This window comes from Nicotiana sylvestris, chromosome 4, assembly GCF_000393655.2.
Source record: "Nicotiana sylvestris chromosome 4, ASM39365v2, whole genome shotgun sequence".
NCBI lineage: Eukaryota > Viridiplantae > Streptophyta > Magnoliopsida > Solanales > Solanaceae > Nicotiana > Nicotiana sylvestris.
In genome coordinates this window covers 130,533,367-130,548,479 of record NC_091060.1, presented here as the reverse complement: position 1 = coordinate 130,548,479, position 15,113 = coordinate 130,533,367, and the positions used below count along the sequence as shown (strand labels likewise).

General features: G+C 37.6%; 1 protein-coding gene across 1 annotated transcript; it reads right to left on the bottom strand.

Annotated features, from left to right (window-relative positions):
- Positions 1-7,385: 7,385 nt before the first annotated feature.
- On the bottom strand, positions 7,386-11,050 carry LOC138890175 (uncharacterized). Its single transcript, XM_070173539.1, has 4 exons — positions 10,015-11,050; positions 9,722-9,828; positions 9,374-9,565; positions 7,386-8,069 (listed from the first exon to the last, which is right to left on the bottom strand). The coding sequence occupies exons 1-4, from the start codon at positions 11,048-11,050 to the stop codon at positions 7,386-7,388; spliced, it is 2,019 nt and encodes a 672-aa protein (XP_070029640.1).
- Positions 11,051-15,113: the final 4,063 nt, after the last annotated feature.

Here is a 15,113-nt window from a genome sequence, read left to right as displayed (position 1 = left end):
CAGTATTGATGCACGATGGCAAGGTCATTGCCTATGCTTCGAGGCAATTGAAGGTTCATGAGAAGAACTATCCAGTGCATGATTTGGAGTTGCCAGCCATTGTTCACGCATTGAAGATTTGGAGGCACTATCTGTATGGCGTGGCATGTGAGGTGTTCACGGATCATAAGAGTCTTCAGTATTTATTCAAGCAAAAGGAGTTGAATTTGAGGCAGAAGAGGTGGTTGGAGTTGTTGAAATATTATGACATCACTATCCTATATCACCCGGGAAAGGATAATGTGGTGGTCGATGCCTTGAGTAGGAAGTTAGCCAGTATGGGCAATCTTGCTTATATTCCGGTCAGCGAGAGACCGCTTGCTTTGGACGTTCAGGCTTTGGCCAATCAGTTAGTGAGGTTGGATATTTCTGAGCCTAGTAGAGTATTAGCTTGCACGGTCGCTCGTTCTTCATTATTAGAGCATATCCGTGATCGGCAGTTTGATGATCCCCATTAGTGTGTCCTTAGGGACACGGTACATCGTGGAGGTTCCAAGCAGGTTACCTTAGATGCTGATGGAGTTTTGAGATTGCAGGGTTGAGTTTGTGTGTCTAACGTGGATGGGCTTCGAGAGTTGATTTTAGAGGAGGACCATAGCTCCCGGTACTCTATTCATCCGAGCGCCGCGAAGATGTATCAGGACTTGCGACAACATTATTGGTGGCGTAGAATGAAGAAGGATATCGTTGCCTATGTGGCTCGGTGTTTGAATTGTCAGCAGGTTAAGTATGAGCATTAGAGGCCTAGTGGTTTATTTCAGAGGATTGAGCTTCCTGAGTGGAAGTGGGAGCGGATCACTATGGACTTCGTTGTTGGGCTCCCGCAGACTCGGAGGAAGTTCGATGCAGTTTGGGTCATTGTTGATAGGCTGACCAAGTCAGCACATTTCATTCCTGTGGCAGTCTCCTATTCATCTGAGAGGTTAGTTGAGATCTATATCCGGGAGATTGTTCGCCTTCATGGTGTGCTGGTATCTATCATTTCGGACCGAGGTACGTAGTTTACCTCGCGTTTCTGGAAAGCAGTCCAGCGAGAGTTAGGCACCCAGGTTGAGTTGAGTACAACATTTCATCCTCAGACGGACGGGCAGTCCGAGCAGATTATTCAGATATTGGAGGATATGCTCCGAGCTTGTGCCATTGACTTTGGAGGTTCATGGGATCAGTTCTTGCCTTTAGCAGAGTTTGCCTACAACAACAGCTACCAGTTGAGTATCCAGATGGCTCCTTATGAGGCTTTGTATGGTAGGCGATGTCGATCTCCGGTTGGATGGTTTGAGCCGGGAGAGGCTCGGTTGTTGGGTATAGATTTGGTTCAGGAGGCTTTGGACAAAGTCAGGATCATTCAGGATAGACTTCATATAGCTCAGTCCAGGCAAAAGAGCTATGCAGATCGAAAGGTTCGAGATGTGGCTTTCATGGTTGGTGAGTGGGTATTGCTCCGAGTGTCGCCTATGAAGGGCGTTATGAGATTTGGGAAGAAGGGCAAGCTTAGCCCTAGGTTCATTGATCCATTTGAGATTCTTGATCGAGTGCGAGAGGTGGCTTATAGACTTGCATTGCCACCTAGCTTATCAGCCGTACATCCAGTGTTTCATGTGTCCATGCTTCAGAAATATCATGGCGATCCATCCCACGTGTTAGATTTCAGCACTGTCCAGTTGGACAAGGACTTATCTTATGAGGAGGAGCCGGTAGTTATTCTAGACCGGTAGGTTCGCCAGTTGAGGTCGAAGAGTTTTCCTTCGATTCGTGTTCAGTGGAGAGGTCAGCCTCCTGAGGCATCAACCTGGGAGTCCGAGTCCGATATGCGGGACCGTTATCCTCACCTTTTCCCCGACTCACGTACTTCCTTCTTATGTCCGTTCGAGGACGAACGATTGTTTTAGAGGTGGAGAATGTGACGACCCAAAGGGTCACCACCGGTTTTCTCCCTTTTTCCGTGCTTCCGAGGCCTTGAAAATCTCACCTTTAGTTGCCTCGATTTGCGTGCGCAGTCCGGGCGCATAGCCGGAAAAGCTTATGTGTTAAATTATGTGAAATTTGATAAATTGTGGCTTTAAAATGGTTAAAGTTGACTTTGGTCAATATTTTGGGTAAACGGACCCGGACCCGTGATTTGGCGGTCCTGGAGGGTCCGTAGAAAAATATGGGACTCAGGCGTATGCCCGTAATCGAAATCCGAGGTCCCGAGCCCGAGAAATGAATTTTTAAAAGAAATTAATTTTTTGAATTTTTTTGGAAATTTGAAATGAAAATGGAATAGAAAGCGTTGGTATCGGGCCTGTATTTTGGTTCCGGCGCTCGGTACAGGTTTTATATGTGGTTTAAGCGCTTCCTATGAAATTTGGTTGAAATCGGACGTAATTTGACGTGTTTTGGACCTAAAACTCTAAGTTTGAAAGTTTATGAAGTTTGATGAAAAAAGTGATGATTTTGAGGTTTGATTCCCCGTTTATGATGTTATTTTGGCAATTTAATCGCATGGTTAAGTTCGTAAGATGTTGCTGAGTTAGTGTGTGCGTTTGGTTAGGAGCCCCGAGGGCTCGGGAGTGTTACGAAAGTGTTTCAGAGTGGTTTTGGCCTTAGAAAAGTTGCAGAAGTTTCAGTTCTGATGTTCTGGTATCCAGTTCTATGCGATCACATAGGTAGCATTGCGATCGCATAGAGTAATCCTTCAGGTGCCCCACATTTGTTCTATGCGATTGCATAGATTCATCCGCGATCGCATAGCTTAGCCAGATCCTTCAATGCGAACGCAACCTTTAATCCGTGTTCGCATTTCATTAAGTCCAAACCTGGAATGCACAGCCTTTTCTTCTATGCGTTCGCAGCAGCCCTTCCCCGATCACAATGACCAGCTTCCCCTTTACCCTATGCGATCGCATTACCTTCTTCGCGATCGCATAGGGCATTTTTGCCCAGTGATTTTAAATACCCAAAACAGAACAGTGACGAGAGTTAGTCTATATTTCACACGAGTTCTTCTTCTCCACAGCTCTTGAGCAATTTTTGAAGCTCTTCTTCATCAAAGTCTTTTGGGTAAGTAATTTCCCACCTATTTCCTTCACTCTTCTTCATTAATTACTGAAATTCTAAACCTAAATCATGAAATCAAAGTAGAAATTAGGGGTTTTGGGTAGAGTTAGGTTTTTGGGAATTTTGAGTGATTCAACCTCAATTTGGGGTCGGATCTTAAAATAAATTATATATTTGAACTCGTGGGGTTATGGGTAATCGGGTTTTGGTCTGAGCCTCGTGTTTGGACCATGTGGGCCCGGGGTCGAATTTTGGTACTCTTTGGAAGAATTCTAGGAACTTCATATCTAAGCTATGAGATTTTGTTATCGAGTCTTTATTGATATTATTGAATTAATTATGTCTAGATATCGTTGTTTCGGAGTCGGATTATAAAGGAAAGGCGGTATTTGAGGGTTGATTGCTATTCTTTGGACCGAGGTAAGTGTTTATTCTAACTTTGGCTTGAGGAAATAGGATTAGAGTGTTGTTTGCTATATGCTAATTGTTGAGTACGGTGTATAGGCATGGTGACGAGTATCTATACACCGGAGTCTAGCATGACCGTGAGTCTTACTTGTGTTTATTCGGATTTTGTGATACCTCTTCCTTGTTAAATTGATAAATTTCATATAATGTGAAGAGTTTGAGGAAGAATTATGATTTGTACATTCTTGGAGCATTGGCTCGAGTATATCATAAAGTGTGAAAGTATATGAAATGATTGAACCCCTTTGGAGCGTTGGCTTAGGTGGTAAAGTGAGATAAGAGGTAAAAGTGAAAGAAAGAAAAAGAATTATTGAATTGCTCCCTTGCCGGGATGCTTGTTGCTTTGTTGACTATCTCCCTTGCCGGGATGCTGAGATTATTGATATTGTTCCCTTACCGGGTTTTTAACTGCTTAATTGTGCTCCCTTGCCGGGAGTTAGCTGTTTATTTGTATTCCCTTGCTGGGATTTCTATCATTATTTATCTACTTTCTTGCCCCTTGTTTGTGATTGTTGCTTGTGTGAGGAAGAGTGATAAATCACGAAGGGTAATGCTGTGCCGCACGATGTACCATTCCGTGCCGATTTTATTGATTATATGGTGAGGAAAGAGAGTAAAAGCAAGAAGGGTGATGCCGTGCATATTTCATTTATATGATTGCTTTGGTGAGGACGAGAGCGTAAAGCACGAAGGGTGATGCCGTGTATTTGTTGCTTTCTGATTCTTTGTTGATATCCGAGTTATGTTGTTTCTTTCATTACTTGTTCTTATTTGATTTACTTCGAGGTTATAGATTTCCTTACCCTATTTTCCTTGTGATTATTGTTTGGGTGAGGAAGAGCGTAAAGCACGAAGGGTGATGCCGTGTATTGTTTTGGTGAGAACGAGAGTAAAAGCGCGAAGGGTGATGCCGTGCAAATTTGTTGACTTTTGATTCTTGTTGACATTCTGGCTTTGCTACTTCCTTCTGTTATTGAGGATTTCTATTTGAAACTGTTAGCTCCCCATAGCATGCTCCCCCCTCTTAACTGTTTAAATTCTGTATATTTCCTTCTATTGCATATATCTGCACAGGTTATTTTTGGTAGGTCCTGTCTAGCCTCGTCACTACTTCGCCGGGGTTAGGCCAGACACTTACCAACACATGGGGTCGGTTGTGCTGATGCTACACTTTGTGCATCTTTTTGCACAGATCCAGGAGCAGCTTTTGGACCTCAACAGTAGGATTTGATCGGGAGCTGACTTCAGTCCAGAGACACCGAGGTAGCCTTGCTGACGTCCGCAGGCCCGGAGTCTCTCTCTCTTTATTCAGTTTGTTATCTTTTGTACCGAAACAAACAGTTTATAATTTTCGTTCACACGATTGTATTTAGTAAATCTTAGAAGTTCGTGAACATTGTGACACCAATCTTGGGTAGAGGATTATGTTAAACTTCCGCATTTAATTTCAGTTATCTAAGTTTAAAGACTTCCGCTTTTATTTAATTGTCTCGTTTTGTTTATATTGTTGCGAATGTTATCAGAAATGTTTTAATACTTGGCTGGCCTAGCTCCAATAGTAGGCGCCATCACGACTCCCGATGGTGGGAAATCCGGATCGTGACAGTGGCTAAATCATTTCCCCTTTCCCCCTAAATAGAGGAGCTTTAACCCATTGTAAATAATCCCAAAATTCAATAAGAATTACCTCTCTTTTCTTGCAATATTATTCTTTTCCTTATTATTTTATTTCAGTTATTGTTTAATTGAAGATACAAAATGTACTATATGGATTTATTAAAAGTATTCTGCTATTTTTAGGAATCTTTAGCCGTATTAGAGATTTGTATACCACTAAAAAATATAGAAAATTTATATTTAAAAGAATGTTTTATAATTTTATTTTGTAAAAATTTGGCAAAAGATAAATTAAATGAAGTAATATGCTTAGTGACGATTCATATAATCCTCCTAACTTGTTCGAGATTGAAACATAATAATAATAATAATAATAATAATAATAATAATAATAGTGCTATTGTATTCATATACTCGTGGAGTAAAAAGAAGCTCAAGTCAGTGAGGACTCAGGCAAGGGATCATTTTCAATTAGTGTGACCAATATCTACTCAAGAAGTCCGTAGCTCGAGCTAAAACGTGCACAGCAATTTGGAATTTACATGAACTACACATGATAATTTTAAAAGAGATAATTCTGTAATCTTTTTAAAATAAATTATGATAACATTACTGATTTTGGAAAATAAACGTGGAACTAGAGATACAACTTTTGAATATCAATAAACACTTCACAAGATTTACTTACAGAGTGAAAAAAAGGATTAACATTATAGTAAAATGTCAAAGAATAAAAAACGAAATCATTACTATGCACTTATTTTGTTTGATTTACCATACAATTAAAAAAAAAAAAAAAAAAAAAAAAAGCGAAATCACCACTATGTACTTATTTGTTTGATTTACCATATGATAATCATAGATCAGAGAAATGATGTGTAGAGATTTAGGAAAATTTCCTTTTTTTGTTATGCCACATATGCTGTACAGAATGCAAATTTATACACCTAAAAATAGAAATGATGACTATGGACAATTATAGCTATACTAAGTACAAGTGTGTCATTCTTTAATATGTTATCCTACTCATTATTTCCACTATGACATGTGCATCTATAATTGCATTTGGATATTGATGTTCTGGAAGGAACAAATGTCTTCCAGCTGTATCCATTATGCTACAAAAATGGACTGGATGTGTTAATAAATTGGGCCAGACCTTATGACATATTTGGGCTTCCAGTATTTTGTTTATTTGGACCAATATGTTATATTGGCCCAGTTTCTTGTTTGAGCCCGATAGCCCCTGAATCATATGTGCTGGTCTTCCATTCTCTAGGTCATTTGAGACACTTCTGCTTTCATCTCTTCTTCATCTTCTTCTTCGATTGCAGCTGCTCTATGTCAACCAGCTCTTGATTTAGGAGCCAGGTTGTTGATTTCCAGTCCAACACCCCCCTCAAGTTGGAAGTTTGAGAAAACAGACCCAGCTTGGAGACGATGGCCCTGTGTAGGGGTCCGGAAAGGGGTTTTGTGAGGATGTCGACTAGCTGCGATTTGATCGGAACGAAAGACAAAGAAATGAGTCCGGTGAGGTACTGTTTGCGGACAAAATGACAATCAATTTACACGTGCTTTGCGCGTTCGTGGAAAACGGGATTTTTTACGATGTGAATAGCCGCCTAGCTATCTGAGTGAAGGGAGACTAGCAACGAGGGGGGAAATGAAAGATCTGTGAGGAGGCGTACAAGCCATGTAAGTTGTGAAACAACCTTCTTCACAGACCGATATTCGGCTTCAGCAGAAGAAAGGGATATTGAAGATTGTTTCTTTGATTTCCATGAAATAGGGGATCCTCCGAGGTTGATGTAGAAACTACTGATTGAGCGACGAGATTCCGGACAAGTTCCCCAATTAGAATCACAAAAACGGTTAATTGTAAAGAAAGGTCGAATTCATGAAAAGCCCAAGTGATGGTGAAGACAACAGATAACAAAGACAGTGTAAACCAGCATTGAAATGAGGTGTACGGGGACTTTGCATATACTGGCTTAGATGCTGAACTGCGAAGGAGAGGTCAGGGCGAGTATAAGTTAGAAAATTGAGTTTTCCGATCAGTCGTCTGTAGATAGTTGGGTCTTGAAAAGGTTCGCCAACATCGGCTCGAAGCTTGCAACTGGGGTCTAGCGGAGATGAGACTGGCCGTGAATCAAGAATACCAAATTCAGAAAGAAGCTCCAAGGTGAACTTTCTTTGACTGATAATTAGTCCATTTTGTTCCCTTAGTCCATGCCAAGAAAATAATTAGCTTCTCCAAGATCTTTAATTTTGAATTCCAAATTGAGGAATTCTTTGAGATTAGAAAGCTCTGTAGGGTCATCTCCTGTAAGAAGTATGTCATCGACATAAACATCAACAATAGAAATTCCAGCAGTTGTCTTTTTGAAAAATAGAGAATAGTCGTTAAGAGAGTGAGAATATCCTTTGAAATTTAGTACACCAGTAAGTCGTGCGTACCATTGCCGGGAAGCCTGTTTAAGTCCGTATAAGGACTTTTTTAACCTGCAAACATGATTATTAGAAGGTGAAGGCAATCCTGGGGGGAATCTCATATATACTTCTTCCTGTAGATCACCATGAAGAAAAGTGTTATTGACATCTAATTGAAACAGTTTCCAGTGTCGTTTAACTGCAACTGCTAAAATACATCTAACAGTTGTCATTTTCACCACTGGACTAAAAGTTTCAGTGTAGTCTATTTCTTCTCTTTGAATGTCCCCGCGGATAACTAGGCAAGATTTAAATCTTTCAATGCTTCCAGCAGATTTGTATTTAACTTTATAAACCCATTTACAAGGTAAAGATTTCTTGCCTCTCGGTAGTTCAACCACGTCCCAGGTTTGATTGGTTTCCAAAGCTAGAAGTTCTTGTGTCATTGCTTCCTGCCAACTGGGATGTAAAACTGCCTGGGAGAAACTTGTAGGTTCAACGATGTGAGAGATAGAGTTAAAAAAAACTGGTTTGTAGGAGAGAGGTCAGTGAAATTCATAGTAGTAGGTGAGATTGGTGTTGCAAGACAAAATTTGGTTAGATCAGTCAAGTACACAACATTGCACACATAATCTGCCAGATATGATGGTGGATTGTGGTCCCTAGTAGACCGCCTTAGTTCAGGTGGAAGGGGTAGGGAAGATGGAGAGGAAATACACTTGGAGATAGGAGATGAGGTAGGAGCGTTGTGAGGTGAAGTTATGGAAGGTTGTATAGGGGAGTTAGAATCTGACTTTGTGGAAAAATGGATATCAGATGGAGAGAAAGAGTGATTCGGGTCTTGAATAGTAGATTCGGGTCTTGAATAGTAGAAACTTTTTTAGGAAAAATTGGTTGTTCAGATGAAGGATACAAGAATGGAAATATGTCCTCATCAAAAATAACATCTCGTGAAATAAAAATGGCTTTAGATTGAAGATCCAACAATTTGTAGCCTTTCTTTCCAAAAGGATAACCTATAAAAATACACTTGACAGATCTAGATTCAAGTTTTGCTCTGTGATGAGGTAAAGTAGATGCATAACATAGACAACCAAAACATTTGAGAAAATCATAAGATGGAACTTTTCCAAAAAGAATTTCGAAAGGTGTTTTGAAATTAAGAACTCTAGAGGGAAATCGATTTATTAGAAAAGTAGCAGTTAACGAACAATTACCCCAATACATGGTGGGGAGATTAGATTGAAATAATAGAGCCCTGCATGTCTCTAAAAGATGTTTGTATTTTCGCTCAACCACTCCATTTTGTTGTGGTGTGGCAACACAAGAGGTTTGATGAAGAATTCCATTAGAGGATTTTTTTTTGAAAGAATAGATCCTGATCCTAATTCCAAAGCATTATCGGAACGAATGATTTTAATTTTTGTGGAAAACTGTCTTTCTACCATTATTAGAAAAGATTTTAAAACTGAAAAGGCATACTTTTTGTTCGTAATAGATAGGTCCAAGTTGCTCTACTATAGTCATCAACTATAGTCAAAAAATATCTATAACCGTCATGTGTTGGGAGCTTGTAAGGTCCCCTAGTATCAACATGAATTAGTTGAAAAACGGAATTTGTGTTTATATGACTTGAATAAAAAGGCAACTTTGCCTGCCTAGCTTGAGAACATACATCACAAGGATGATTAAATGTGGCAAGAGAAGGAAAATGAAAATTTGATAGATTTTGCATGCTAGATATGGGCATGTGCCCCAATCTTTTGTGCCATAGGCTTACATTAGAGTTGACTCTAGCTGAACAAGAAACTGAATGAGACACAATGTGCTTCTTAAAGTTGTTGCAAGAAAAAAAAGACTTAAAAAATGATTGATTTCCATGAACTTGTCCGGAACATAGAAAAACTGGATTAAGTAGATATAGACCTTCCTTCACTTCACTAACTACCACTGGCCTCTTCAGTGAAGGGCCCTGCAAGAATGTACCAAAAGATGAGAAAATCAAGGTACACATGAGTTGTTTAGTGAGTTTGTGAACTGAAATTAGATTAAACTTGAAATCTGGAACATACAGCACATTATTTAGGATTAAATCTGGCAGAACATGGACACTACCAACTTAACTGACCTTAACCTTATATGAATTCGGCAGATTGACGTATAGAGATTTGGTTAGAGGCTTTATATTAAATAAAATGGAATGATCAAAAGTCATATGTTCTGAAGCTCCTGAATCTATTATCCAGGAGGTAGAATTCATGTAAGGAAAACAGGAAAGACAATATAGATTAGGGGCATTGATGGTTTTACCAACACAGTTGGCACTAACATTTGCATTAGAACTCTGCTCACCCTATTGTACCTTTACTTGTTGAAGAAGTTGATAAAGCTGACTGAACTGTTCTTGAGTTATGACTTTACCTGCTGTATTTTCTACCATTGTGTTTGCTGTCAAAGCTGTGTTTTCTTCATGCATGATTGTTGCATTGCTATGAGTTCCTCCATTATATTTTCTGGATTTGGTGAACTTGAAAGTGGAGGGAAAACCAATGATTCTATAGCATTTATCAATGGAATGGCTAGGTTTCTTGCAATAGTTGCACATCAGGTTACTCTTCTTTCCTTCAAGGTTTGCTTTGAATTTTCCTTCCCCATTAGCATACTTTTGAAAATAGGTTTGCTGATTTCCTGCCAGAAAAGCAGTTTCGACAGGGTGTTGTGCAACATGAATTTTCCTTTGTTTCTCATCTTGAATGAGAAGAGAGTAGGCTTGATTGACACTAGGCAAAGGGGTAAGCATTAGAATGTTACTCCTTACAGCTGAGTAGATATCATTAAGTCCCATGAGGAATTGGATGAGTCTGCCATCTTGAAGGGATTTGAAAGTCTTTGATTTTCCTCCACAGTTGCATTCACATGTACAATGCACACAAGTATTCAAGGTATATAACTCATCCCAAATCCTTTTCACCTTTGTATAGTAACCTGCTATATCAGAGGTTCCCGGTACTATATCACTCAACTCCTTTTGTAACTGATAAAGCTGAGCACCATTACATTGCCCAAATCTAACTTCAAGTTCTTTCCAAATCTCATTTGCAGTTTTAGAATAAAGGACACTTTCAGCTATGTCCTTAGATAGAGAGTTCAAAATCCATGATATAACCATATCATTGCAGCGATTCCAATGCTTGAAATCAGTGGAAGTTGCATCTGGTTGATAAAATGTTCCATCGATGAAACCAAGTTTGTTCTTGTCAGAAAGTGCAATAATTATGGCTCTACGCCATCCTCCATATCCTTTTCCATCAAAAACTGAGTTGACAAGAACCATTCCTGGTGAATCAGATAGATGAAGGTAATAGAGGTGAGTGGAATCGATGATGATAGCAGCTGGTTGGTTAACTGTTCTAGCTGCAGAAATATTTGAAGAGTCATCTGTGGAGTTTGGTGCCATTTCAATAAAAGAGAAAGAAAAAAAAAACTTCAGATAGCTACTGCTCTGATACTATGTAGAGATTTAGGAAAATTTCCTTTTCTTGTTATGCCACATATGTTGTACAGAATGCAAATTTATACACCTAAAAAATAGGAATGATGACTATGGACAATTACAGCTATACTAAGTACAAGTGTGTCATTCTTTAATATGTTATCCTACTCATTGTTTCCACTATGACATGTGCATCTATAATTGCATTTGGATATTGATGTTCTGGAAGGAACAAATGTCTTCCAGCTGTATCCACTATGCTACAAAAATGGACTGAATGTGTTAATAAATTGGGCCAGACCTTATGACATATTTGGGCTTCCAGTATTTTGTTTATTTGGACCAATATGTTATATTGGCCCAGTTTCTTGTTTGAGCCCGATAGCCGCTGAATTATATGTGCTGGTCTTCCATTTTCTAGGTCATTTGAGACACTTCTGCTTTCATCTCTTCTTCATCTTCTTCTTCGATTGCAGCTGCTCTATGTCGATCAGCTCTTAATTTAGGGGCCAGGTTGTTGATTTCCAGTCCAACACGATGACAACTTAAAATTTAATTGAAGGAATGGAGTATCTTCGAATCTTTAGAAAGGAAGAGGAGCCAATTGCTTAGAAGTGCAATTTGGTTGAGTCAAAACAATTCCATTTTCTTTAATTTAAAACAAATCAACTGGAAAATTTCTTTTTAAAGAAAAGATATAAAGTCTTACTACAAGGTCTTTGTCTGTCGTAGTGGTTGAGTAAGAATTTATTTCTAGGTCCACATGCATTTTTCTTTTCAGTCGTAGTAATATTTTCTTCGTTGACATGCAAAATCTCCTTTTATTACGTTCTTGTTTCGTATATTCATGGTATGAATATGATGGAGTAGTATTAAAAACATCTATTTAATTCATGGCGGAGCTAGAGTGGCGAAAGCGGATTCGGTCGAATCCAGTAGCTTTGGTTCGAACTCTATATTTATCTTAAAAAGCTCGTTGAGTAGGTATAAATTAATTAATTTAGAACCCAGTAATTTGAGGCGATGAAAATCCCAAACCCAAAAGTTTAAAATCCTGGCTCCGCCTCTGATTTAATTTACCATGTATGACAACAACAACCCACTAGGATCCCAGTAGTGGAGTCTGGGAAAGGTGGAGTATACGCAGAAACCCTCGGCTCAGAGACAATAGATCCGTAACAACAACAGAAACTTGAGAAATAGTATCGGTATCGTAAAAGACAGTAAATAAATAGAAAGGCCAAAATGTGAAAGACATAAAAAATGTGAAACACAACATAAACCGCTAGCAATCATAGACAAAATACTATCAGACTAGCCGGCACAACGAGGAGAAACGCTCGACTACCCCCAACCTACAACCTTAATCCTCGACCTCCACACCTTCCTATCAATTTACAAACTATCACAAATGTGAAGATGACTAACTGCCGACAGGGGCGTATTTAGTGTAGAAGCTATGAGTTTAACTGAATCAATTAATTACTTTTCCTCATAGTCTGTATATTTGCCCAAAAAATTATTAAATATGTACAAAACTTGTGCATATTTATACAAATCCTGGATCTACTTCTGACTGCCAAACACGTTTCGATGGTATATTGTGCAAAAAAAAAAAAAATTATACAACATTTTACCAACAAAGGGGAAATTGTTTAGAAAATTTATTCCTTCCACTAGCCACCAAAACATAAAATATAGAAAAAGAAACGAAAGCAAAAGGAAGAAACAAGATATTATAGGATTTGTATAGATAAGAGATTGTAAAAGATTTTTGCCACTCTTCGTTTACAGATCGTAAAGCATCAAAACTTATGATGGACAAGTTTAAATTTGGTGCCCCATAATTAATTTCCACATTTGGGGAACTGATTAGCTTAACAAGACTAAAGGCAAACATGGCCTGACCCAACTTTAGGCTACTGATTTACCATATAATTATGTTCTTTTGATGTCCTTTAAGTTTATGAACTCCATTCACAAAAATAGTCATTCATTACATGATTTTGCCTCGTTGGCTCCCATCCCTCCTTTTGTTTTCTCCATTTCATTACAATAACAACGATAATAATTATGTCTCCCTCTCAAATAAGTTAAATCAAGTATATAAATCTTGACTCACTACTATACTTCATGTAAACTTACCTATACCAATTTTAAATTAAACACATGCCAATATTATGCAAATATAGCAAAATATTAATAGAAATGATGTATATTCTTTTAGACGCAGAGCCGGTTGGAGGGTAAAGCCAATCAAGCAATGGCTATATACCCCCAAATTATTAGGGCCTTATTTTTTTTAATTAATAATAGGTTAATTCTATGGTAATTTTATATACAATATATTGAATATTTATGATAAAAAGTATAAATATTTTATAAAAAGATAGAGAATTATTTTGCCAATGTGATTTATGTTGACTTATAATTAATTTACCTTCTAACAATCTTCTTCTTCTTCTTCTTCTTCTTCTTCTTCTTCTTCTTCTTCTTCTTCTTCTTCTTCTTCTTCTTCTTCATAAAACTTATATTTTATATTCTTTTCTTTTTCTTCTTACTAACTTGTCTATTCTCCATAAGATAAGGGATGAAAAGTGGTAAAAATTTATCTGCATCGAATGTGTATAGTAAGCCAATGAATGTATGACGTATGTCTTAAATGTATAACTTTGGATACTTAACCATGGTCGGGTAATATTTTTACTTTGATTTGTTGATTCTTAAGATTAAATGTTTAGTTAGGTGTAAACTCCTAGAGCGGATGACATTTTACGGATGAAAGACATTAAATAAATTAGGATTACTTCTTTTTCATTCTTAATTTCAAGCAATGGAGCAATAATGAAATTTTATTCTGACATATTGAGTTATGAATTTCTAGAATCAAATTCTATTGTTTTAACATTTTATTATTTCATTTAAAATTTAAAATTTATTATTTTTACAGTTTTACTTCATAGTAGTATATTGCTTTACTATTATTATTTATCAGAATTTACATATGTCAACTATAAAGTATGAGGCCCATAACATTATGATTTTTTTTAAAAAAAAGTTTAAGGCCTCTAAAAAAGTTTGGCTTTAGGCCTCCAATTTTCTTGAGCCGCCCTGTTTAGACGTAAGAAATATCTGAACAGCCAAAATCACTCTTAAAAAGCATAAGGCGTACAGTAAAGTGCTAAAGTCTAAAACATATTTGCAACTAATACAATTCGACTATGTAAATCTTTTTCATTCTTTCTGTCCTATCTTTAAGTAATATAAGGAAGCTATTACTATGTAAATCTTTTTCATTCATTTGTTGATCCTTATGTGAACTGATTTCTTATTTGATTATGTTGTCAAGAATGTAATATGCAATTTACTACTCATGCCTCTGAAAGAAAAGAAACCCCATTATGCATGCCCTAAAGAACACTTTCTTCTCAAAGTCAAATTTGTTTTCCAGAATAAATTATTCTTCTGATTTAAAAAAGAAGAAGTTGAATTATGAAACCAATTAGATATTTATTTTAGAACCTGAAATTGTGAATTTAAAACAAAAGCAGAACAGTAAAGTCATGAATTAAGATGGTAAAGTTTGGGTTCTAGTTGAGCAACTAGTTTAAAGGAGGGACATTTGCATCTGTACCCGCTTTTTGGGTCACATTTTAACTTGTGCCTGCTTTGCAAAAAAATTGCAAACGTACCCGCTTTTTCGCGTAACTTCAGCATACGGGGCTGAAGTAGCAAAGACAATCACGCAAAACTTCAACATTCTAGTAGACGGGCCTGAAGTAGCAAGTGTGCTGAACTTTTTGTTTGTAATTGCTGAACTTAAGCATAGTAGCTGAAGTTTTGTTCTCTATTTGCTGAAGTTTTTGTTTGTAATTGCTAAACTTAAGCATAGTAGCTGAAGTTTTATTCTCTATTTGCTGAAGTTTTTGTTTGTAATTGCACTAATTAAATAAGCTGAAGTTTTTTTGTCCTGGATTCATTAGTTTTGTCATTAAGCTTTTTCAAAAACTTCAGCTGAAGTTGCTGA

What these genes read in the sequence shown, in the direction of transcription:
- LOC138890175 (XM_070173539.1), bottom strand. Translation starts at nt 11,050, where the DNA reads ATGGCACCAAACTCCACAGATGACTCTTCAAATATTTCTGCAGCTAGA. An exon ending in CGAATTCATATAAGGTTAAG is followed by an intron (nt 9,566 to 9,721) that starts GTCAGTTAAGTT and finishes ACATTCTTGCAG; the next exon opens with GGCCCTTCACTGAAGAGGCC. An exon ending in CAGCTAGAGTCAACTCTAAT is followed by an intron (nt 8,070 to 9,373) that starts GTAAGCCTATGG and finishes AGTTTCTCCCAG; the next exon opens with GCAGTTTTACATCCCAGTTG.